Source organism: Lynx canadensis, chromosome C2 (assembly GCF_007474595.2).
Source record: "Lynx canadensis isolate LIC74 chromosome C2, mLynCan4.pri.v2, whole genome shotgun sequence".
In the NCBI taxonomy this organism is placed as follows: Eukaryota; Metazoa; Chordata; class Mammalia; order Carnivora; family Felidae; genus Lynx; species Lynx canadensis.
The window spans coordinates 93,097,688-93,121,348 of NC_044311.2; the positions used below are offsets into that span (position 1 = coordinate 93,097,688).

The following is a 23,661-nucleotide window of genomic DNA, read 5'->3' on the forward strand; positions in this document are numbered from 1 at the left end:
GTTGCAGATGGCAAGATTTTGCTCTTTTTTATGGCTAATATTCCATCACATATATACCGTATCTTCTTTATCCTTTCATTAGTCGATGGTCACTTGGGCTGTTTCCATAATTTAGCTATTGTAGATAATACTGCTATAAACATTAGGGTGTGTGTATCCCTTTGAATTAGGATTTTTGTATTCTTTAGGTAAGTACCTAGTACTGCAATTGCTGGGTTGTAGGGTAGCTCTATTTTTTTTTTTTTAAAGAACCTCCATACTGTTTTCCAGAATGGCTGTACCAGTTTGCATTCCTACCAATAGTGCAATAGGGTTCCCTTCTCTCCACATCCTTGCCAACACCTTGTGTTGTTGATTTTAGCCATTCTGACAGATGTGAGGTGAGATATCTCATTGTAGATTTGATTTTTATTTCCCTGATGATGGAGTGATGTTGAGCATCTTTTCATATTGCTTTCAGCCATCGGTTTGTCTTTGGAAAAATGTCTGTTCATGTCTTCTGCCCATTTTTGGTGTGTTGAGTTTGACAAGTTCTTTATAGATCTTGGATACTAACTTTTTATCAGATATGCCATTTGCAGATATCTTCTATTCTGTAGGCTGACGTTTAGTTTTGTTGATTGTTTCCTTTGCTGTGCAGAAGCTTTTTATTTTCATGAATTCCCAATAGTTGATTTTTGCTTTTGTTTCCCTTGCCTCAGGAGACATATCTAGAAAGAAGTTTCTGTAGCCAGTGTCAGAGAGGTTATTGTCTATATTCTTTTCTAGGACTTTTATGGTTTCAAGTCTTATTTTTATTAAAAAAATTTTTTTTTAATGTTTATCTTTGAGAGATAGAGAGAGACAGAGTACAAGTGGGGGAGAGGTAGAGAGAGGGACACAGAATCCAAAGCAGGCTCCAGGCTCTGAGCTGTCAACACAGAGCCCGATGCAGGGCTCGAACTCACAAACCATGAGCTCATGACCTGAACTGAATTCGGACGTTTAACCGACTGAACTACCCCAGGCGCCCCATCAGGTCTTATTTTTAAATCTTTAATCCATTTTGAATTTATTTTTGTGTTTGGTGTAAGAAAGTCCAGTTTCATTATTTTGGACGTTGCTGTCCAGTTTTCCCAGCACCATTTGTTGAAGAGACTATCTTTTTCCCATTGCATATTCTTCCCTGCTTTATTGAAGATTGACCATATAGTTGTAGATTCTTTTCTGGGTTTTCTGGTCTGTTCTGTTGATCTATGTGTCTGTTTTTGTGCCAGTACCATACTGTTTTGATCACTACAGCTTTGTAATACAACTTTAAGTCAAGAATTGTGATGCTCCCAACATTGCTTTTCATTTTCAAGGTTGCTTTGGCTATTTGAGCTCTTCTGTGGTTCTGTACAAATTTTAGGATTGTTCTAGCTCTGCAAAAATTGCTTAGTGGTATTTTGATAGGGATTGCATTAAATGTATAGATTGCTTTGGGTAGTATAGACAGTTCAACGGTATTTGTTCTTCTGATCCATGAGCATGAAATGTCTTTCCATTTCTGCTTCCCCCCCACCCCACCCCCTCAGTGTTTTATAGTTTTCAGAGTACAGGTCTTTCACCTCTTTGGTTAGGTTTATTCCTAGGTATCTTATGGTTTCTGCAGCAATTTTGAATGGAATTGTTTCCTTAATTTCTTTTTCTGCTGTTTCATTACTGATGTATAGAAGTGCAACAGATTTCTGGACATTTATTTTGTATCCTGTGAGTTTACTGAATTCATATATCAGTTCTAGCAGTTTTTTTAGTTTTGGGTTTTCTATAAGGTATCATGTATTCTGCAAATACTGAAAGTTTTACTTCTTCCTTGCTGATTTAGGTGCCTTTCATTTCTTTTTTTGTCTGATAGCTGAGGCTAGAACTTCCAGTATTGTGTTAAATAACAGTGGTGACAGTGGTCATCCTGTCTTATTCCTAACCAGAGAGGAAAAGCTCTGTTTTCCCATATTTAGGATGATATTAGCTATGGGTTTTTCATATATGGCCTTTATGATGTTGAGGTATGTTTCTCTAAACATACTTTGTTGAGGGTTTTTATCATGAATGGATGTTGTACTTTGTCAAATGCTTTTTCTGCATCTATTGAAATAACCATATGGTTCTTATCCTTTCTTTTATTAATGTGGTGTATCACATTGATTGATTTGTGAATATTGAACCACGCTTGCAACCCAGAAATAAATCCCACTTGATTGTGTTGAATTTTTTTTTTTTAATGTATTGTTGGGTTCGGTTTGCATCCACGTTCATCAGGGATATTGGCCTGTAGGTCTCTTTTTAATTGGATTCTTTATCTTGTTTTGGTATCAGGGTAATAATACTGGTCTCATAGAGTAAATTTGGAAGTTTTCCTTCCTTTTCTGTTTTTTGGATTTATGAAATACAATTCATTCCTCTATATATTTGTATTTAAAAATGATGATACATTTAAGCACATTTTCCTGTCAATTGTATTACAACACAGAAGCCAACCATTTAAGGTTTAAAATTTTTTATCCTAATTTACATTGGCCTAAAACCCTGTGGACAAGAGATTGAACCCTTGTTTGTGGCTGTTCTGTAAGCACTGCTAATGTACAGAGGTTGTGTCACTTTGACTTATTTTAAAGTATGATAAGTAGATAAGCATGCCCTATGTTTGGGTGCTGTAATCCCCTGCCTTGGTTGTTGAAGATTTGAACATCTGATATTTGATAATTAAATAGACTTTACCCCTTTGTTGGAATTTTCTTATCAGCTTTGTTTCCTCTTTGGTAAATTTAACACTTTAGGGACGGTTTGAGGGCTTTCTTCCCTCGGTTTTGGATTCTACACTTTTTTGCTTGTGATATTTATTCTGGGATCAATGTGAAATTAGAACATGATACAAATAGTTTCCAATGCATCTTAAGCTACACGCATTACTAACTCTTGTTTTCTCTTTTCTACAGACGTATGGTCTGCAGGTTGTGTGTTGGCTGAGCTGTTGCTAGGACAACCAATATTTCCAGGGGACAGTGGTGTGGATCAATTGGTGGAAATAATCAAGGTGAGAGTTTGAATCAGAGTTTTTGAATGCAGTGAATTTTTTTGTTATTCTAAGACTCCATATCACATACACCCAGGGAAAACTTCAAAAATGGAAAAGATCACATAACAGGGTCAGGTATAGAGGAAGTATAAGAACACAGCCTTTTGGTTTTTAATTGAGTTATTTTTTTGTTATATGATCCTATAAAAGGTATTTTAGATATATCGTATGCATAAAACAAGGATATATCTGTTATTTAAAGTACTCAAAAGCCTTAAGATCACTAAAATGTATATACACCAAATACAAGCATAAGTTATGTGTATTTTTGCTCGCCATGTCCTGTCTGCTGAGCACATGATGCTTGTATTTTTTTCAGTATGTGTAAATATCAACATGTACAAACAGAGCATTGATAGAAGTAGAATTTTGACTTATGGGTTTAATATAATTTTAATTATTTGATCTTATCAGCACTTTTATTAACAACACTAGATTTAAAGTATTACTATCTTGGAATTAATATTGTGTCTTAAGAACAGTAGGGGTGAGATTTTAATTGAGTTTTTAAATGTAATTTTTAAGAGTTTTTAATATTTGAGACCTTAAATTTCCCACCCCCTTTAAAAAAAATCTAGTGTCTATATATTTACACCATTAGATAGCTTCATTCTAAGGTTACAGTTTGTTCAAAGCAGCAGTACCTGCTGTCTTTTGGGTTTTAGTCTTGATTTTCTAAATATTTCTTAAAAATGTAAAGTTGAAAATCTCCCCAGGGGTCTTGTAGTTCAACTCTCCAATCAGTGAAAGAACCATCTTACTTACATTCCTGACAGGATGGATTTGCAGTGTTTCCTTAAAGACTTCCAGTATCAAATCACTACTTTGGAATCCAATCTGCTTTGTATCTAGATAGCTTGAATTTAGTTTTTATTTGCTGAGCCATAACTCCTCAGTAGCTTTTACCAGTTGTTCACAGAACTATGATTGTTACTTAAAAATCCTTGCATTTCATTCTGTAAAAATATGTTACTTTTGATAAGGTGATTTTGTGAGTATGGTTGAAGAGACTACTGTGTGATCAAGAATCTTCTTAACTATCCATATTTTTTATGATTTACACCTGAAACCTCTGTGGTATATGCAGTCTTTTTTGGGTAACCATCTTTCAGTTCCACATTAAATTTTACTTTGTTCAGCAGATCTGCTTCCTTTCTGATTCTCACATTATACTCAGATCTGAGTTCAAATAATTTGGTCTTTTTTGTTTCAGAAAAGCCCATTCCCCATTATTCAAATTAATATTCCAATACAGGGTTTGGCAAACTTTTTCTTTGGAGGGCTAGATAAAATATTTTAGGCTTAGTGGGCTAAAACACAAATCAAGGATGTCATAGAGATAGGCAACAAGAGAAAACAAATTTCTTCAAGTTTTTCATCGAGGAACATCAAAATATATTAATAATTGAGTATAGTTTTTTTTTTGTAATACAAGGCTACTAATTAGAGGAATGGAGTTCTTTTAGAGGAACGGAGTTCTTTTGAGGGAAGGCTATAACATTTCTCTTCATTGGAGTTAAAAGTTAGTATTCCCTATCATCAAGTTGATATCTATGTCATCAAAATGATTATTTGTAAAATCAGTTCTTAGTTCATAGACCACAAAAACAAGAGTTTGGGCCTTAGTTCGACCATACTATAGTGCAGTCATTCAGCATTTCTTTTATCCCCAGGTTTTCACTTGATGTACTTGAGCTCACCATACTATAATTGTCTGGGCATATTGCTATTCTATTTGTCATTTATGTTTAGCTTATTAGAATTATGTCATTTTCCTATGGATTATAGTTTAGAATCTTGTGATGATTTATTCTGTTTGTCATTAATTTCAGTTCATATACGATACAAATGAAATTAGTCATGAAGCTAAGTGGCCTTCTGTAATAAGTCCCTGTCTCGTGCTTGCCATCATATCTTATAAATCTTTGTATCTAGAGCTTTTCTTATCACCACCATTATGGTCCTTTTAATTCATTTTTCACCTAGTATTGGTTTGTGCTTATTTGATAGATTTTAGTAGAAACTGTTACTTTGTTATTTATTGATGATTTAAGACTTTTCATTATCATATAGGGCTTATTTGTTTAAGTGTTAGTTAATCAATTTGTAATTGGAGGCCAACTCTGAAATATGTGTTGTCCTGTCATCTTGCATTTATATGTAAGGAACATAGTCATAACCCTACTGTAGTTCCACGATCACTGTCTATAGATGTTTTGAAGGTGATATGAGATAAAGGAATTAGGATCCCGGGGCACTTTGGAATATCCAGCTTCTTGATCCCTTTTACAGTTTTAAGCATAAAGACCCTGTACTAGTTTACTACCCATTTGGTGACCTGAAGTTATATATTACATTGAGATTATTAGACATTGTGTTGTGGTATGTGTGCGTAGTATGTACTAAATCTTACTGCCTGGAGGTTAATAAGCATTGTATAGGTTTTGTGTATGTGTTTAATATAGCTCTAAAATCTTGTTGATCTTGTATATTTGTTTTCTAAATATTGGATATCCGTGATGTTTCATTGACATAAAAATTCATAACTAATTCTGATGTAACTTCTCTAGTTTTCCTGATCTAAGTTGTAAATCAGAAAACAAGTTGTGTTGGTTAGCCTTTAAGTTAAATGTTATTAAACACATTTTATAGTTTAAACAGATATTGTCAGTATTGCTAATCAGGGCTTCAAGAATAGATTTGAGGGGTGCCTAGGTGGCTCAGTTGGTTGAGTGTCCATCTTCGGCTCAGGTCATGATCTCGTGGTTCATGAGTTCAAGCCCCCACATTGGGCTCTGTGCTGATGCCTCAGAGCCTGGAGCCCGTTTCAGATTCTGTGTCTCCCTCTCTCTCTGCTCCTCCCCTGCTCGTGTTCACACACTCCCTCTCTCTCAAAAATAAATAAAAACATTTTTAAAAAATTTAAAAAGAAGAATAGATTTGAATTTTCTATGAAAGTGATCTTATAGGTGCCCAATTCCTTTCTCAGTTTTTTTGAGATAATATAGTAATGAATCCTTAGGATAATTAGGGAATCTATAAAAATCTGTTCTTTTCTATTTTCTCCCTTTAAAATTTTATGATTGCTTTGAGTATCTGGAGGTAGCTGACCGCCAGTAAAATAAATACTCTTCTCTCAGGATTTGAGTTTATGCAAAAAATGAACAATCATACAGCAAATTTCATATATTTTATAGTGATAGACTTGCCACATTATTTTATAATGAATAGGGACTTTCTTTATCATTATGTTTTATTAGCCAATGGCATCAAAATAGTTTTCAGTAAAGATTTAAGTTGAATTAAGCTGCAAGACCATTGTTCATTCATGAATTTGGAATTATCTAGGAATTAATAAGAAAAGTTGTGATTGTTGTATATGTTGTTTATTAAATTTTGTTGACTCAGATGCTCATGCCAGTAATTTGTAGCATGAGTAACAGAGTTTTATAAACTGAGCTAACTTCATCTCTCTTTTTTTTTTTAATGTTTATTTTTGAAAGAGAGAGCGTGCATGCATGCAAGCAGTGAAGGGGACAGAGAGAGAGATCTCCTCTCTCCCTACCTTCTAATAAGAAGACTTTTATAAAATATTTAGAATAAATCCAAGTATGTTATCTTCAAATAAGTTAAAAGTATAAAGGAAAATGGAATTGAAAGTCTTGAAAAATCATTTCTAAGTGTGAAGAACACTTTCTGAGGTTGGTTTCATACATAGGACCATTAGATCAGCAATTCATTATGCCAGTCAATCTCTGAATATCAAGAAATGCTTGGATCTTCAAAATATTTATAAAAAGAGAAATTCTGTCAAGGACTTCTCAGTTAAGATTTTTTTTCCCCGTCAAATTCCTCCTTAACATACTACGTAAGATAAGTTCAAGAAATATCTGTCAGGAGGAGGAGGGGGGTGTTCAGCGTCTGACTTCAGCTCAGATCATGATCTCATGGTTCGTGGGTTCAACCCCCACATCAGACTTTGTGCTGACAGCTCAGAACCTTGTGCCTGCAGATTCTGTGTCTCCCTCTCTATTTCTCCCCTGCTTGCACTGTTTCTCTCTCTCTCAAAAATAAATAATAAAAAAAAAAAGAGAGAAAAATATCTGATGTGGTTTCAGCTATCTGATAAAAAATACAATATTTGGGGAAAATCTCTACCAGGAGTTTCACAAACACAGGTTCCGTGACATAGCATTGTCCTTTGGCACCTCTGCTGTCAGTCATAGCAGTAGAGTTCTTTAGAAAAGAGTCTTCTGAAGACTTGGAGAAGGTAGTTTTTTATTAATGCCAATTACTTGTTTTATAATTATACTGTATTTTCTGTGCTCAGTTCAGGAGACTGAGAATACACAGACACACAAATACAAAGAAAAGAACAAAAGCAGTTACAGTTCTGGCACATCATGAAAAACAACTTCTATAAATATTTTGATATCCTTTTCTGGACGTATATATGTTTAAACAAAAATGCCATCTGTTTTGTAGACTTTTTTTTTACTAAATAACTCATTTCATTTCTCACAAGAAGTATATTTTGACTAAGTGACTTTTAAAAATGCATAGATTCTATTGTATGATTATATTCTGAATTACATAATTGGTTTTGAAAAGAATAGCATAACGAAGGCAATGCGATATGTTATTTCCTTGAAAAGAAATTACATGATATTTTTGGCTTCTCAAAGATTTGATTATTACATTATATAAATGACAAATTTACCCCATACTCCCCAAATGGATTGAAGTTGAAGCAATCTCTGAAGCTCTGAACCTGGAAGTGCTGTAAATTTTACTAATAGTTTCTTATCCCCCTCCGAATTCTAAACTATAAATTTCAAGTAAGGAAAGGTGAACTTCAGTGCAGAGCTCAGTTTCTGGATTATAATATTACAAGAGGCTCCTGGATGGCTGAGTTGGTTAAGCATCCAACTCTTGATTTTGAACCAGGTCATGATCTTATGGTTTGTAAGAACAAGCCCCGTGTTGGGCTCTGTGCTGACAGAGCGGAGCCTGCTTCGGATTTGTCCTCTCCCTCTCCCTCTCCCTCTCCCTCTCCCTCTCCCTCTCCCTCTCCCCCTCTCTCCCCCTCTCCCCCTCTCCCCCTCTCCCCACCCATTCCCCTCCCCCCTCCCCCCTCCCCCCTCCCCCTCACCGGTCTCTCTCAAAATAAATAAATATTAAAAAATAAAATATTGGGGCGCCTGGGTGGCTCAGTCGTTTAAGTGTCTGACTTCGACTCAGGTCATTATCTCACAGTTTGTGAGTTCGAGCTCTGCATCCGGCTCTGTGCTGACAGCTCAGAGCCTGGAGCCTGCTTCGGATTCTGTGTCTCCCTGTCTCTCTGCCCCTCCCCTGCTTGTGTTCTGTCTCTCTGTCTCTAAAATAAAGAAACATTTTTAAAAAATAAAAAATATCTCAAAAAACTAAAAGTTTGGAAGAAACCAATTACTGTGTAGAATTTCAAATTTTAAATGAATTAATGTTCCTAAAGATATCCTTTTATTTATTACATAAATGTTTACTTATGCTTTGTGATAATTTGGCCATTGCTCCCTAATGGAAGAGTTTTAGAGCAGAATTGGTCAGAGTCCTATTTCTTGATAGAATTTCAATGGGGCTTCCATAGTTTTAGTAGCTAGCCTTTTAAGTTTGAATATTTTTCTTTTAGAAAAACATGACATTAAACATATAGATACTTAAATTATTTGCAGTAATAAAATTATTGTAAGGCAATTAAAGTTAATTTATCTTATAAATTTATCTTATTTTATCTTATTTATCTTATTAATTTATCTTATAATTTATCTTTACTAAATTGTTTAATTTCTCTTAGCAATAATTACTGTTTAGATATCTGCATAGGTAGCTCTTCCATAGATAAGAGCTAATAAAATCTTTCCTCTAGTAGAAGCATTATTTGAGAAATTTGAAAATAGGAAACAGTAAGATACAAATAATCTTTTGATTATGGGATTATAGCTAAGTAGGTGGACCTCATTTCTTATGCCTGTAAGTAGAGAAAGATTTAGAAGGAAAAAGATTTAGCAGTGGAGAGTGGGATTAAGGGAAGAGGGAAAGGAGAAGGTTTTCACTTTTTATTGTTCTGTGATGTTGATTTTTTGAAACAATTGTTATTTTTTTGCAGTCACAGAAACTAGGAAAACAGATGTTTTCAATTGTGCTGGAATCTTTTGTTAGTAAACAAAAACAGTTAAGAGAACCCATTTTGTTATAAATGTTTGTCTAAACAGTTGTTTTCCTGGTCTTCCAGCTTGACTGATGGTTGTAATATAATTTAGACAAAGAGATCAGTGATTTCTTGGTTCCTCAAAATCTGCATTTTCAAATATTGGGAAAGCTGCCACTCGTTGAGACTTTACTCTGCACCAGCCACTGAGCTAAACACTTTACATACATTACTACATCAACCCTTAACATTAATCCTAGGAAGATGATGGTGATGGTGATGGTGATGATTATGATGATTACCACCACCATATCCAGGAGAGGTTAGATGATAGAAAAATTCTATCTGATTCATCTTTAGCTAAATTGGTGTCCCCTGCTTATAGAATTTTATAGCTCTGGGGGAAAAGTATGATCCTTAATTTTAACTTGATATCCAGAACCAATTGAGTCATATTTATCATATATTACTGTTAAAAAAAGAAACGTGACCACAAACTAAAGGAAAAAGCTCCTAAATTTTACTGTGATGAATACACCAAATCAGCTTTGGACTAGGTCTAATTGTGCTTCATCTAAAGGAATCAAAGTTATAATGGTGGATTTCTTTGCTTTCAAGTATAGCTCAACCTTAACTTTCACCATCTTTGTTTAGCAAACGTTTTAGATTTTCAGTTATCCTATTCCCATATTATGGCTTGTTCAACACCTGTGTGTGTACACTCTCCTTTCCTGGCCTAACACTCTATCAAATAGTCTCTCATTCAGAGCTTTAAGATATTAGTTAAATCAGATTTTAAGAAGTATGAAAAATACTTATTTTCCTAAGATTTTTGATGGATCCGTGATGTGTCTTTACTAATATGCATTTGGAGTTTAAAGCTATGTTACCTGGTAAAATTTCTTATGTAATAGAGCTCTTTTGTTGTTAACAGACTGCAGGGATAATATATTAAACTTAATTCTGTCTTCTTTTTCCACTTTCCAGAACATGTAAGTACACCCCATTATACATTGTGGTATACACTTTTACTTGTGTGTGTGTGTGTATAAATATATATATACATATATATATAATATGTAATATATAGAGTATTTGCTTAATTCATTTTTTATTGTTTAAATTTTTCCATGTTTGTTACTGACCAGAGCAGCAACTTTTAATAACTTTTGGATCATGGACCACTTTGAAAATCTGATTCTAGCAGTGGACTCTTCTCTAGAAAAATGCATACATACCAGAATTTTACATATAATTTCAGGTGATTCTTGAGCTTTCTAAGCTCATTCAGGAACCGTAGGTCAAATATCCTTAAGCTAGTGCAAGGAACTATGGTTATGCTTTGTAGTAACCGCCTGCAGTGTAGGTATTACACATACAATATGATGTAAACATTTTTGAAGTAAGTGAATGGATAAAGGAGGCATTAAAGTAATTATTTTAATGTATTGCTCATCTGCCTTTTTACATTAAATAATGTTTTCCATAGACCAGAAGAAGCATCCGTTTTAACTTACTACTATGAAATTTTACTGGCTATATAGTAACTTACTCATAGTTGGCTAAATCTGTGTACACTATGGGTATGTGTGCCCAGGCATAGAAAGTGGCTTCCTGGCAATGTGACCTGGTTCATCTTTTGACTTGAGAATAATGGCATTCATTTGAAATCTTTTACTTTCTCCAAAACAACCAGTGTAGGATCATTTAATAAGTTGCCAGTATATGTTTTATTTAAAGAGATATTTTCACACAAATGAAGTTTCATGACATTGTCACCTCAAAACTAATTTTTATCATTTAATAAGTTGCCAGTATATGTTTTATTTAAAGAGATGTTTTCACACAAATGAAGTTTCATGACATTGTCACCTCAAAACTAATTTACTGGTAGTCCTATTGTAGAATCTGAGTCAAAAGACCATTCATAGGATTACTCTTCTTGGAATATAGTACCCTTTACTTATCAACTGCACATTCTTCTGCACAGTTGCATTATTTGTGTTTGGCATAATCTCTAAAAGTATGTAAAGGGGCAGGTGAGAGATGGGATAGGGAGAGAAATCTGTCAAGTTAACAGTATTCGTAGTCCAGACCCTGATTTCAAGACTGATGCTTTTACTGAGAAGAACTCTGTGTTTCCTTTTTAAGCAAAAGGTTAGAAGTTTTGAGAGCAATGATTCTTAACAGCTGAGCTGTGAAAAAAATATGAAGAAACTCTGGAATCATGGAGAGGGTTTATAGTTTATAAAAGTATACTGAATGCTATATCATATTTATAAAACACAGGTTGTGTTTTATTGATATATATGGTGCAAGGAAAACATGAAAAAATCTTGGTTGATTATGTTACAAAGAACTATAGTGTTAGTGATTCTCGAAGCAAGAGTTGGATGTTGTGTGAATAAAATGTTTACATACTCAAAGAGGGTGTGCTATTTTTTTAAGTTTTTTTTTTTTTTTTTCTATGTTTATGTTTGAGAGAGAGACTGAGGAGGGGAGGGGCAGAAAGAGAGAGACACACAGAATCCGAAGCAGGCTCCAGGCTCTCAGCTGTCAGCACAGAGCCCGACGTGGGGCTCGAACCCACAAACCATGAGATCATGACCCAAGCTTAGTTGGACACTTAACCGACTGAGCAACCCAGGCGCCACAGGGGGTGTGCTATTTTTAAAGTTAAAAAAATAAAGTGGTTTCTTTTTTTTTTTTTTTTTCTTTTTTTTTTTTTTTTTTTTTTTAAATTTTTTTTTTTTTTTCAACGTTTATTTATTTTTGTGCCAGAGAGAGACAGAGCATGAACGGGGGAGGGGCAGAGAGAGAGGGAGACACAGAATCGGAAACAGGCTCCAGGCTCTGAGCCATCAGCCCAGAGCCCGACGCGGGGCTCGAACTCACGGACCGCGAGATCGTGACCTGGCTGAAGTCGGACGCCCAACCGACTGCGCCACCCAGGCGCCCCCTTTTTTTCTTTTTTTTTTTAATGAACAGATTCTGATACCACCCCAATGCACACACACAAACACACCCCTGCCACCCCTTTCTATTTTTATACTCCTTTGTTGAGCATACTACTTCAGTTGAGATTCACCTAGAAAAAAAGGTCTTTTGATGCCTGGGAATATGTATCAGCCAAGAATGACTGTTTTACTTACATTCAGTAGTTTGCAAAACAATAGTTCCCTTTTTAGGGGGAAGGAGGAGACTTATTTCCAAGTATAAAGTTTTATTCAAGAAATAAAGAACGAGGGTCAAAACGGTCTTTAAAAAGAAGAATGAAATGGAGGAATTGTACTTCCCATTTTAGAAATTTATTATGTAGCTGTAGTTATCAAGACAAGTACATATACAATGGGATAGTATTTGGCCATAAGAAAGAAGGAAATCTGCCATTTTAGAACATGGAGGGACGTTGAGGGCATTATCCCAACTGAGATAAGCCTGGCAGAGAAAGACAAATACTGCATGGTATCAATTATACGTAAAATCCAAAAAAAAAAAGAAAGAAAAAAGTCTAAGTCTAGAAATAGAGAGTAGAGAAGTATTTGCCAAGGGCTGGGGAGTGGGGGAAAATGAGGAAAGGCTGTAAAGGGTACAGACTTTCAGCTGTAAGATGAGTAAGGTCTGAGGATCTAATGTAAAATATGGCAACTATAGTTGATAACACTGTACTATTTCATTGAAATTGGGAAAGAGAGTAGAACTTAAATGTTCTCACCAAAAGAAAAATGTGTGACGATGGAGATGTTACTTAACTAGATGGTGGGAATCCTTTCACAGTGTATATGCACATCGAATCACTACGTTGTATATTTTATGCTTTAAAAAAAAAAAAAAAAAAAGGACATGGTGACACAAGTATAACTCTACAGATCAAATAGGATTGAGAGTCCAGAAGTAAACCTTTACATTTATGGTCATTTGGTATATGACAGGGGTTCCAAGGCAATTCAGTGGGGAAAATACAGTCTTTTTAGAGCTTAGAACTGAATATCCATACACAAAAGAGTGAGGTTGAACTGCTACCTCATACCATATTATAAAAATTAACTCAAAATCAATCAAAGACCTAAATGCAAGAGCCAAAACTGTAAAACTCTTAGAAGGAAATCTTTGTGACCCTCAATTAAGCAGTGGTTATTTAGATATGACAGGAGGCACAAGTGATAATAGAAAAAATAGATACATTGAAATTCATCAAAATTAAAAACTGTTGTGTTTCAAAAACGTTAAAAACCCACAAAATGGCAGAAAATTTTTACAAATCATATATATTATAAAGGACATATCTAGAATATATAAGGAACTCCTAACAACTCAACAATAAAGACAGCCCAATAAAAAATGGGGAAAGGGTTTGAATAAACATTTCTCTAATGAGATACCTATGGCCAGGAAGCACAAGATGCTTAACATCACTACTCATTAGAGAAATGCAAATTAGCACCACAATGAATACTACATCACATTCACTAGGATGGCTAGAATAAAAAGACAAACAATAGCTAGTGTTGAAGATCTGGAGAAATTGAAACACTCATGCATTGCTGGTGGGATTGTAAAATGGTGCAAACCAAAAATGGTTTGTATATGTTAACTATGTTTAAAATATTAAACATAGAATGGCCATATGACCTGGCAATTCCATTCATAGGTCTGTATCTCAGAAGTTGAAAACACATGTCCACACCTGTGTTTGTACATGTGTACAAACTTGTATATACATGTTTATAGTAGCGTTATTTATAGCCAAAAAGTGGAAACATTTTAAATGTCCATCAGCTAATGAACAGATAAAATGTCAAGCACAAAAATCCACATGTTATATGATTCCATTTGTATGAAATGTTCAGAATAAATATCTATAAAGACAGATCAGTGGTTGTCAGGAGCTGGGAGGAGTGGGGATGAGAGTGATTGTTCTTAGGTACAGGATTTCATTTTGAGGTAAAGAACATATTATAAAATTAGATGGCAGTGATTGTTGTATACCTCTGGGAATATACTAACAAACCACTGAGTTATATAGGAGTGAATTTCATGATATATGAAGCATATCTCAATAACGATATTTTTTAAAAAGATAAGAATGAGTGCATCTACTTATGAAACTGTTGATTGATAAGGTAGCTTTGTTGTTACTCTGATCATATTTTTGCAAAGGACTCTAGATGACTTCTCATATTTATCCATCTACCCCCTGGCACCTGATCAACTGACAGATGGTACAAGAGTGAATGGACTAGAGCATGGAGACATAAAGGAACCCTCCTACCCCAGTTCACCTTCCCTAGGCTGAAAATTTAAACTAGCCAAATCGTATAGTTTTGTTCAAATAACATGACAACTTGCTGCCCTTTTCAGTGAAATTCCTAATGGAATTTAAAAATTTGTACTGCTATTACAGTTTTTTATTCCTTGCCTTTTGGAAATTGGAAGAAAACCCTAAGAGAGAAACATTGCACCATAAAGACAAGGGTTTCTTATATGAAAATTTCAATCATATATTATAGGGAAGAGGCAGATATTGGATAAAATCTACATCAGTTTTCTGGGAGTGCAAATGTAAAGTAGTAATTCCAATGTCATTAGAATACTGATAGTTTGAAATAGAATAGCTCAGTGACATGTTTTCTAGTTTTAGATACATTTGTCAAACTTATGGTGTAGGCAGCCAAACCTGAGAGTTATCCAAACTGGAAAACAGTTCTTTTTTGCAGAAAAGAAGTGAAGATGTTTGATTGTTCAGCCATGCTACATATAATCTCTCTTGCCTCTAGGTTATTCAATTTTTATCCACTTATTTAAAAAGCTTTATTATATAATAGGCCTGGCCATGCGCCCCTTTACTCTTTCAGGGAGCATACCACTTTAACTACTACTAATGTTTTTATTAGGTGCTGGGCTAGAACACAGAGAGTCCTTGCTCTCAAGGAATTCAGAGACTAAGAGGAAGGGGGGAATAACTGAGGGCAATGGAGTAAGGTGGGTATTACCCAAAAGTCTGGGCAGAGTACAAAGGCAGCATTGTATTTTTGGAGGGAGTGCTCTCTGGAAAGGTATCATGGGACAAGTGACTCTTGAGCTGAATCTTGAAGCAAGGAAAGGTATTCACCTTTTTAGAGGACCTTTTAGAAGGAAATAGAGGACATGTGCATGAATTTGGGCAAAGATGCTTAGTGAAATTGGGTCTGTTACGTGTTTATGGTTTGAACTTAAGGTTCTGAATGGTGGGTATACTAGGATAGGAATTTACTGGGACAGAGAAGGCTGGAGCTATGGGCCATAGCCAGACCACATTAGCTTGTAGGTAGTAGGAAGCCACTGCAGGATTTTAAGCAGAAGAGTAAAAACTGTAATAGGATTTCTTTTACTTCACCTTGCTGTTAAGGCTGCACATGCAGCATTCTACTGCTGAAGTTTGGCGACCTCTGGTGTTGAGCTATTAAAAATAAAGCTGTGAAAGAACTGCTTATCATACTTTAGTCAGATGATTCTTGGCTTTCTTTCTTTGAAGAAATAAATAAGTCCTCATTTGATATTTATCAGTGTCTGGGTACATATGTAGCTAAATGAGTGAGAAAATGTTACAACAAATGTGGATGGGCCTGGGTGCAAATGAAGTGATTGATTTAATCACGAACAGCATTCCCAACCCAACGTGGCCGACTAATCTCTGATTTTTTGGAACATTTCACCACCTTACCTGTCATGATCTAGGATGGTGGGCCAAACAAAAGGTGTTTTTTTACAGTAAATGGAGAGGTCTTATTCTAATAATAGATAACAGAATACATATACTCTTAACGGTAGTGTGATAATTTTTAACATCTCCCCTCCCCCCTTTTTTAATTGTGCGAACTATCATACTTACAGAAAGTACATAAAACATTTATGTGTAGTTTCATTTCCTTTAAGTCATGGCAGAACTCAGTTTTTAGGAAACCCAGAAAGAGTTATTTTTTTTCTTACCATATGTCCTTAATCTAAAAGTTTTGGAGAAAAATATTTTTCTATCTTTTAAAATTCAAGGGAATTTTAAAGAGTTGATAAGATTCATTTCAAACATTCTTTTTTAATCTATCAAATGAAAAGGCTCAGTTTATATAATTTGAAAAATTCCAACTATATAATTGAGGTGGAGTAAATCAGGTAGAAATATACTCCTAATAGCGTATCAGGTAGAAATATATACTCTGTATATAATAAAATTGAATATAAAACCTAAAGATATACTCAAATAGAAATAGGATAGTCAGTTAAATGTCCTCTGTGTTTATTGTATTGATTGCAGATAGTGATGCTTTTAGAATCTTTGCTCTTCATAATTTGTCATTTACTTTTCAGCCTGTAACATTGCTGTCCCTCCATTATCCAGTTCTTAGTCTCTGTTCCTATTCAGCTGTTACTGTTATCCAAATCAGGCTGTTTTCCACTTCACACCTATCATGCATAGAATGCGTGTCTGACTCATTTGCTTCCTAGACTCTTTAAGTAGAGTCATCTCTTGTCTCTCCTTCCAGAACTCTTTCCTGAACCCCTTCCCCTTCCTCTAGAGCAGGGTAGCACTTTCATCTCACACATGTATCTACGCTTATTTTGTTGTACTGATCTTTGTTGATTGTAGAAGTCTCTCTGCCCTACAGCTCTTTGAAGATAGGAACTCAATAAATGTTTTGAATGAATGAATGACTTAAGAGGCTGAGCACAAAATTTTAAATGCCTCTTGATTGTCTTACCTTTGCTTTCTTTAAATATTTATTTTGAGAGAGAGAGAGAGAGAGCGCACGTGTGCTTGCAGGAGGGGGACAGAGGATTTGAAGTGGGCTCTATGCTAACAGGAGAGAGTCCAAAGCAGGGCTTGAACTCCCTAACCATGAGATCGTGACCTGGGCCAAAGTCAGACACTTAACTGACTGAACTACCCAGGAGCCCCATACCTTTGCTTTCTTAAAGACCATGTATATATTATATATAAAATAATTCTGTAGAGTTTGGTACCTACTCTGACACTTTAGATGCTGGCCTTAACAGAGGATAAGGATAAGCATCTGGTTATATTTAGTGTAGTAAATGTATCACAAATTACATAGTGGTCTGTTTTACTTTTCAAGTCAACATCATCCAGGTGTAATTTACATAAAATGTAGCTGTTATAAGTATATAGTTTAATAAGCTTAGACAAATATATATAACCATGTCCAGGTCAAGATTTAGAACATTTCCGTCACCCCAAAAGTGTTCCTGTGTACAGCCTGGGCTGAGTAAATATTCCAGCGTATGCCAGGCAAACCAAGACAGTTGATCGTTCTCTTCATGCACCTTCGCAGTTAGTTCCCCATCTTCTGTCTCCGATGACCATTGGTCTGCTTTCTTTCAGTACAGATTTGTTTTTCTTGTCTATAATTTATTATGAATGTATGTTTCTTTTGTATCTTTTTTTGCTCAACATCATGTTCTTGAGATTCATCAGTGTTGTTGCTTATATCACCTGTTTTTTCCATTTTATGCTGAGGTATATTCTATTAGAACACACTTTTTTTTTTTTTCAACGTTTATTTATTTTTGGGACAGAGAGAGACAGAGCATGAACGGGGGAGGGGCAGAGAGAGAGGGAGACACAGAATCGGAAACAGGCTCCAGGCTCTGAGCCATCAGCCCAGAGCCCGACGCGGGGCTCGAACTCACGGACCGCAAGATCGTGACCTGGCTGAAGTCGGACGCTTAACCGACTGCGCCACCCAGGCGCCCCGAACACACTTTTTTTTTAATCTCTTCACCTGTACATGGACATTTGACTTGTTTTTGGTTTTTGGCTGTTGCAAGTAAAACTGCTATGAATGTTTGTTTACAAGTCTTTTTGCAGGCATATGCATATTTCTTTTCAAGAAAGGACTTGAAAGTATCTATAAAGGACTGAAGTTGCCAATCATATAATAAGCGTATGTTAACTTCATAAGAAATTAGCAAACTGTTTTCCAAAGCAGTTTTACTATTTTTCACTCCCACCAACAAATAAGAGAGTTCCTGTGTTCTACATTTTCGTCTATACATGGTATTCAAGTATAGTCTTAAAATTAATATTATCATTAGGAAATGTCCCTCTTTAGTTTAATTTCTTTGCCCTGAAGTCTCCATTTTCTGACGTAGACACTCCATTTTTCTTATGATAAGTGTTTGCATGGTATAAGTTTCTGCATTTTGACCTATGTGTCTTTATATTTCAAGTTTCTCACAGACAACATATACTTACTTTTTTTATAGAGTCTGACAATTTCTACTTTTTTTTAAAAGTTTTATTTATTTATTTCAGAGAGAGAGAGAGAGAGAGAGAGAGAATCCCAAGCAGGCTTAGCGCCATCAGCACAGAGCCAAACGTGGGGCTCAATCCCATGACCCATGAGATCATGACCTGAACCAAAATCAGGAGTCGGACGCTTGCTTAACTGACTGAGCCATCCAGGCGCCCCTTTTTTTTTTACTTTTAAATAGTGCAAGCCTTTGCATGACATTCCAAATCTATTGAACTACTGATGCAAAATTATACAAATTGTGCTACTTTACTTAAGGCTTTTAGTTTACACTTGACCACCTTTAAGCAGTTATGGCTCCCAAAACAATTTAATAACAACAATAGTTTCTGTAAGTTAGGCTTTGCAATTAAAAATTCTTGCAATAAAATTACAGTATGCACAACTATGCATAATATGGCACTTACCCACTGTTTAACATTCCAAGCAAGATTTTATACATGTGAAATAATCACGGCAGGCAAAAATACTAAAAGTTGAATGCTTAGTATTGCAAATATAGTTAGACATGAGTAAGCATAGGATTTATAGTGAGAATCTACAATTAAGGAAGTCTGAAAGTGATTTATCAAAGTTTGAGGTTTGTTAAACTTTCTAATCTTGTTTAGCTAATTAGATGCTTACATTTCTTCATATAATTCTTCTGTTGCCTCAGATCTATATTAACCGTTCAAGATATTCTTTTTATTTTTTTATTTTATTTATTTATTTTTTTTAATGTTTTTATTTTTGCAACAGAGAGAGACAGAACATGAGCAGGGGAGGGCCAGAGAGAGAGGGAGACACAGAATCGGAAGCAGGCTCCAGGCTCTGAGCTGTCAGCACAGAGCCCGATGCGGGGCTCGAACCCACAGACTGTGAGATCATGACCTGAGCCGAAGTCGGACGCTTAACCGACGAGCCACCCAGGCGCCCCAAGATATTCTTTTTATTAAGTTGAATTACCAGATATGAGTAGATTTATTTTAAATTATTTTTTATTGTTAATTCTATTTTTTTTAGCTTTTAATTATAGCCTTGTGATCTTATAAAATCTTAGTATATCCTGCACAACTCAAAGAGATTCAGACTTCATTTTATAGTATAATCATTAGAGTTTAAGAAAATGATTTTTTTGAATTATTTAAAAAAAACTTTTCCTTGTTTTTTTCCCTTAATATTAGGTAGACCATTTTAGGGAGTCAACTACACATGTGTTTGAATCCCATATTTACAGCTGACAAACTGTAGCTTTGAGAAGTTGGTTTACCGCCATCACTTGTAGGTTTCTTTTAAGTGTAAAATGGGTAAATAAGTATTTATAAAGTTTAAATGAGAAAAGAAAACTGATAATCCGTCACGCAGAGCTTTCTATATACTGAATGCTCAATATTTCTTCTCTTTGTTCTCTCCTTTTCCTCACTCATGGACCTTTTGAAAGGAGAACTTACATATGCTGTCTCCACTTACTTCAGATGATTGTGTCTGCTTCCTCTTTTCATGGTTGATCTCACCATGGTCAGAAGGGAAGTCTCTTCACAGCCAGATGTAGTAAACACCTTTTGGGCTTTATTTTAGCTGAGCTAATTGTGTCGTAAGTTACCTCTGTCCTTTAAATGTTTACTTTCCTTGGCCTCCATGGTATCATTGTCTGTAGGACTTCTAGTCTCTTGGACTTCTGTCTCAGTTTTCTTTTTAAATTTTCCTTTTACCTATATATTTGTGTCCCATGGGCCATCTTTAGTGCTCTTCTCCTTCAGCTTGCTCGACCTGTTATACACTGTCGCATCCACCAAGCACCTGTACATCAAGTACTACCAAACCTGTTTTCTACCCTCATGCCCTCTTCGAAATGATATACCTAATATTGGCCCCTTAGTTCTTCTTGAATGTCTTAAATATTGTTTTTTTTCCAGCACTATGCGTTCATGCTTAATAGCATCAACATCTTTCACGGCTTCCAAAATTAGAAACAAATACTGTCTTCCAATCAAGTCCAATAAATGGATTCTTTGATACCATCTCCTAAAATTGTTTTGCCACTGATGAGATTTGAATTATGCCCAACTCTGCTTCTAATTAGTTTTAACCTGAAAAGGTGCTCCTTCTGGGCCTCATTTTTTCTCATCTCTAAAACTGTTTGGAAGAGGTCAGAGTTTGGCAACTACGGCCCAGGAGCCAAACTCACTCTGCTACTTATTCTTGTAAATAAACTTTTGTTTATGGCTGCATTTTGCTACAGCAGCAGAGTTGAGTAGTGACAGAGGCTCTGTGACCTACAAAGCCTGAGTATTACTCTGATGCTTTATAGAAAAAGTTTGCTGACCCCTGTTCTGTGGGATTTCCCATTTAGTTTTCATCTCTTTTAGCCAACCTGGGGAGAACCTGGTTTAAGATTTTTTAAAAAATAGTAAAAAGAATAGAAAAATATTATAGTAGTTGACTATTTGGCAAGAGAAGTTAAACATAGAAAATCCTATGACATTAGAATCTCTGTTTCCCCATCTAATGGCCTCAGTGAGTCATGATCATGTGGCCATAACACGGATAAGAAGTTCTCCATTGCTGCTTTGTGGTAACAGACTAGTTTATTTGGTTAATTGCTTTTAACTATCTGATAGTGAATAGATCAGTGATTCCACTTACTGGTTAGTAACTAGGTTCTCAGAAGTCACAAATACACATATTTTAAAAGTAAAGGACACATTTAAACTCTGACCATCAATTATAATTATAATTAAGAATCTTTTTTATATCATTATTTGCCAAAACATTATTTCTCAGTGTGATAACAGATTTTGCACATATATACACTGTGTATATTGAAAGAAGATTCGAAATACACAGAAAAATACTTATGTAAAAGTCATAAATACTGAACCGTAATTAATTCCAGTACACATATGCTAAGGTGTACTAATGTCTGCAGCTGACTTTGAAATGTATCAAAAAATAAGGTGAATTTATATATGTGTGGATAGATGGATGGAAGTGTGATGAACCAAACACAGTAAAATGTTAATCATAGAATCTGGGTAGTTGGTATAAAGGAAAAGGGTTTTCACTGAAAAAAATACATATAAAATTTTGGGCAAATGTTTAGATGTGAGTAGCTCTGAGATAGGAATTTAAGGAGAAGATATGGGAGTGAAAACACACAGTATACCTTCTTGCTTTCACATTAAATAAATTATTAAAAGTTTGTAAAGCAAACTTGTATATATGGCATGTTTCACAGCTGTTTTATTGTGTATTTCACAGATTTACTTCACCTTAGGTTATAATAAAAAACACGTAAGAATTATAACATTCACTTCAGGGAGGATGCTGCCTTTTCATTATAGTTTGTAACTGGAATTCTCTTGCTTAGCCCCTATTGGAAAGTTAACCAAATGGCTGATAAGTCCATGTGATCTCTGTCCATACAGTCTGCATTTACTAATTGGACATCATTCAATTCTCATTTCTTTTGGCATTCTTACCAACTAGTAGGGAGTTAGGACTGTGTCTTGTGTTAACAAAGTACTGAATAAATAGAGGGGGACTGCACAGCAAATAGTGATTCAAATGTGGGCATTTTTCTTAAATGTCATTTCGTTTACTGTGAAATATATCATAATACAGAAATATATTAAAATGTATTCAGTGTAAAGCACAATAATAAAGTGAATATCATGTAATTATTACTCATATTAAGAATTAAAGGTTAGAGGTTAGAGAGGGAGGGAGCCAAAACATAAGAGACTCTTAAAAACTGAGAACAAAGTGAGGGTTGCTAGGGGGTGGGAGGGAAAGGAGGGTGGGTGATGGGTATTGAGGAGGGCACCTTTTGGGATGAGCACTGGGTGTTGTATGGAAACCAATTTGACAATAAATTTCATATTTTAAATAAATAATATTTTTTTAAAAGGTTACAAAAAAAACAAAGGAATTATTTATGCCCCAATCTGGTTATAATCCCTCCTATATTTTCTCTGTTGAGTTTAATAATCCATACTTGATTTTTCTAACACATATTCCCATGTTTGTTTATTATATAGTTTTAGAATTTTACTATATAAACTAAAATATACTTTGGTCTTGCCTGCTTTTAAGCTTTATATAAGGCAGTCCTACTGTATGTATTCATTGCTGAGTGAAAACACCACTTTGTGAGATCCTTCAGAAGGGATGTGTAGTTAATGTACCATTTTATGACTGTACCTCAATTTATTAATGCTACTTTGGGATTTTTGCTTTTGCCTGCAGTATTTTATTATTATGAACAATGTTGCTTTGGATGTATAAAAAGTTTCTCTAGGTTAGAGGATATACCTTAAAATGGAATTAGTAAGTTGTAGCATCATTGAAGATATGCATTTTATTTTTTTTTTAATTTTTTTTTCAACGTTTATTTATTTTTGGGACAGAGAGAGACAGAGCATGAACGGGGGAGGGGCAGAGAGAGAGGGAGACACAGAATCGGAAACAGGCTCCAGGCTCCAAGCCATCAGCCCAGAGCCTGACGCGGGGCTCGAACTCACGGACCGCGAGATCGTGACCTGGCTGAAGTCGGACGCCTAACCGACTGCGCCACCCAGGCGCCCCGAAGATACGCATTTTAAATACTCAGTTATTCATGTCGTTGTTGTTGTTGTTGTTTTCTTCCAGTAGTTAAAAGAATCCACTAGGGTTGCATTTGGGGAGCAGAATTATCGATTAGTTCACACTCCCTTCTTTTTCACTCCTCTCCCTCTTTCCCAGTACATATACACACATACATAGACACACAGACGTGCACGCGCGCATGCACACACACACACACCCTTCATTGAGGGTCTAAAATAGGATATTAGTGTTTGCTTTATTACTTAAAAATAAAAACTGAGGGGCTCTTGGGTGGCTTAGTTGGTTGAGCATCCAACTTCAGCTCAGGTCATGATCTCACAGTTCATGAGTTTGAGCCCCACGTCAGGCTCTGTGCTGACAACTCAGAGCCTGGAGCCTACTTTGGATTCTTTGTTTCCCTCTCTCTCTGCCCCTCCCCCTCTTACATTCTGTCTCTCTCTATCAAAAATAAATAAACATTTAAAAATAATAAAAATTGGGGC

General features: G+C 35.3%; 1 protein-coding gene across 3 annotated transcripts in view; it reads left to right on the top strand.

Annotated features, from left to right (window-relative positions):
• GSK3B (glycogen synthase kinase 3 beta) overlaps nt 1-23,661 on the top strand; it is a 196,671-nt gene that overhangs the window by 126,906 nt on the left and 46,104 nt on the right. For all 3 annotated transcript variants that reach the window (XM_030330443.1, XM_030330441.1, XM_030330442.1), the window contains exon 7: nt 2,958-3,055. In XM_030330443.1, coding sequence (XP_030186303.1) covers nt 2,958-3,055 — 98 coding nt within the window. The remainder of the gene's footprint in view (nt 1-2,957; nt 3,056-23,661) is intronic.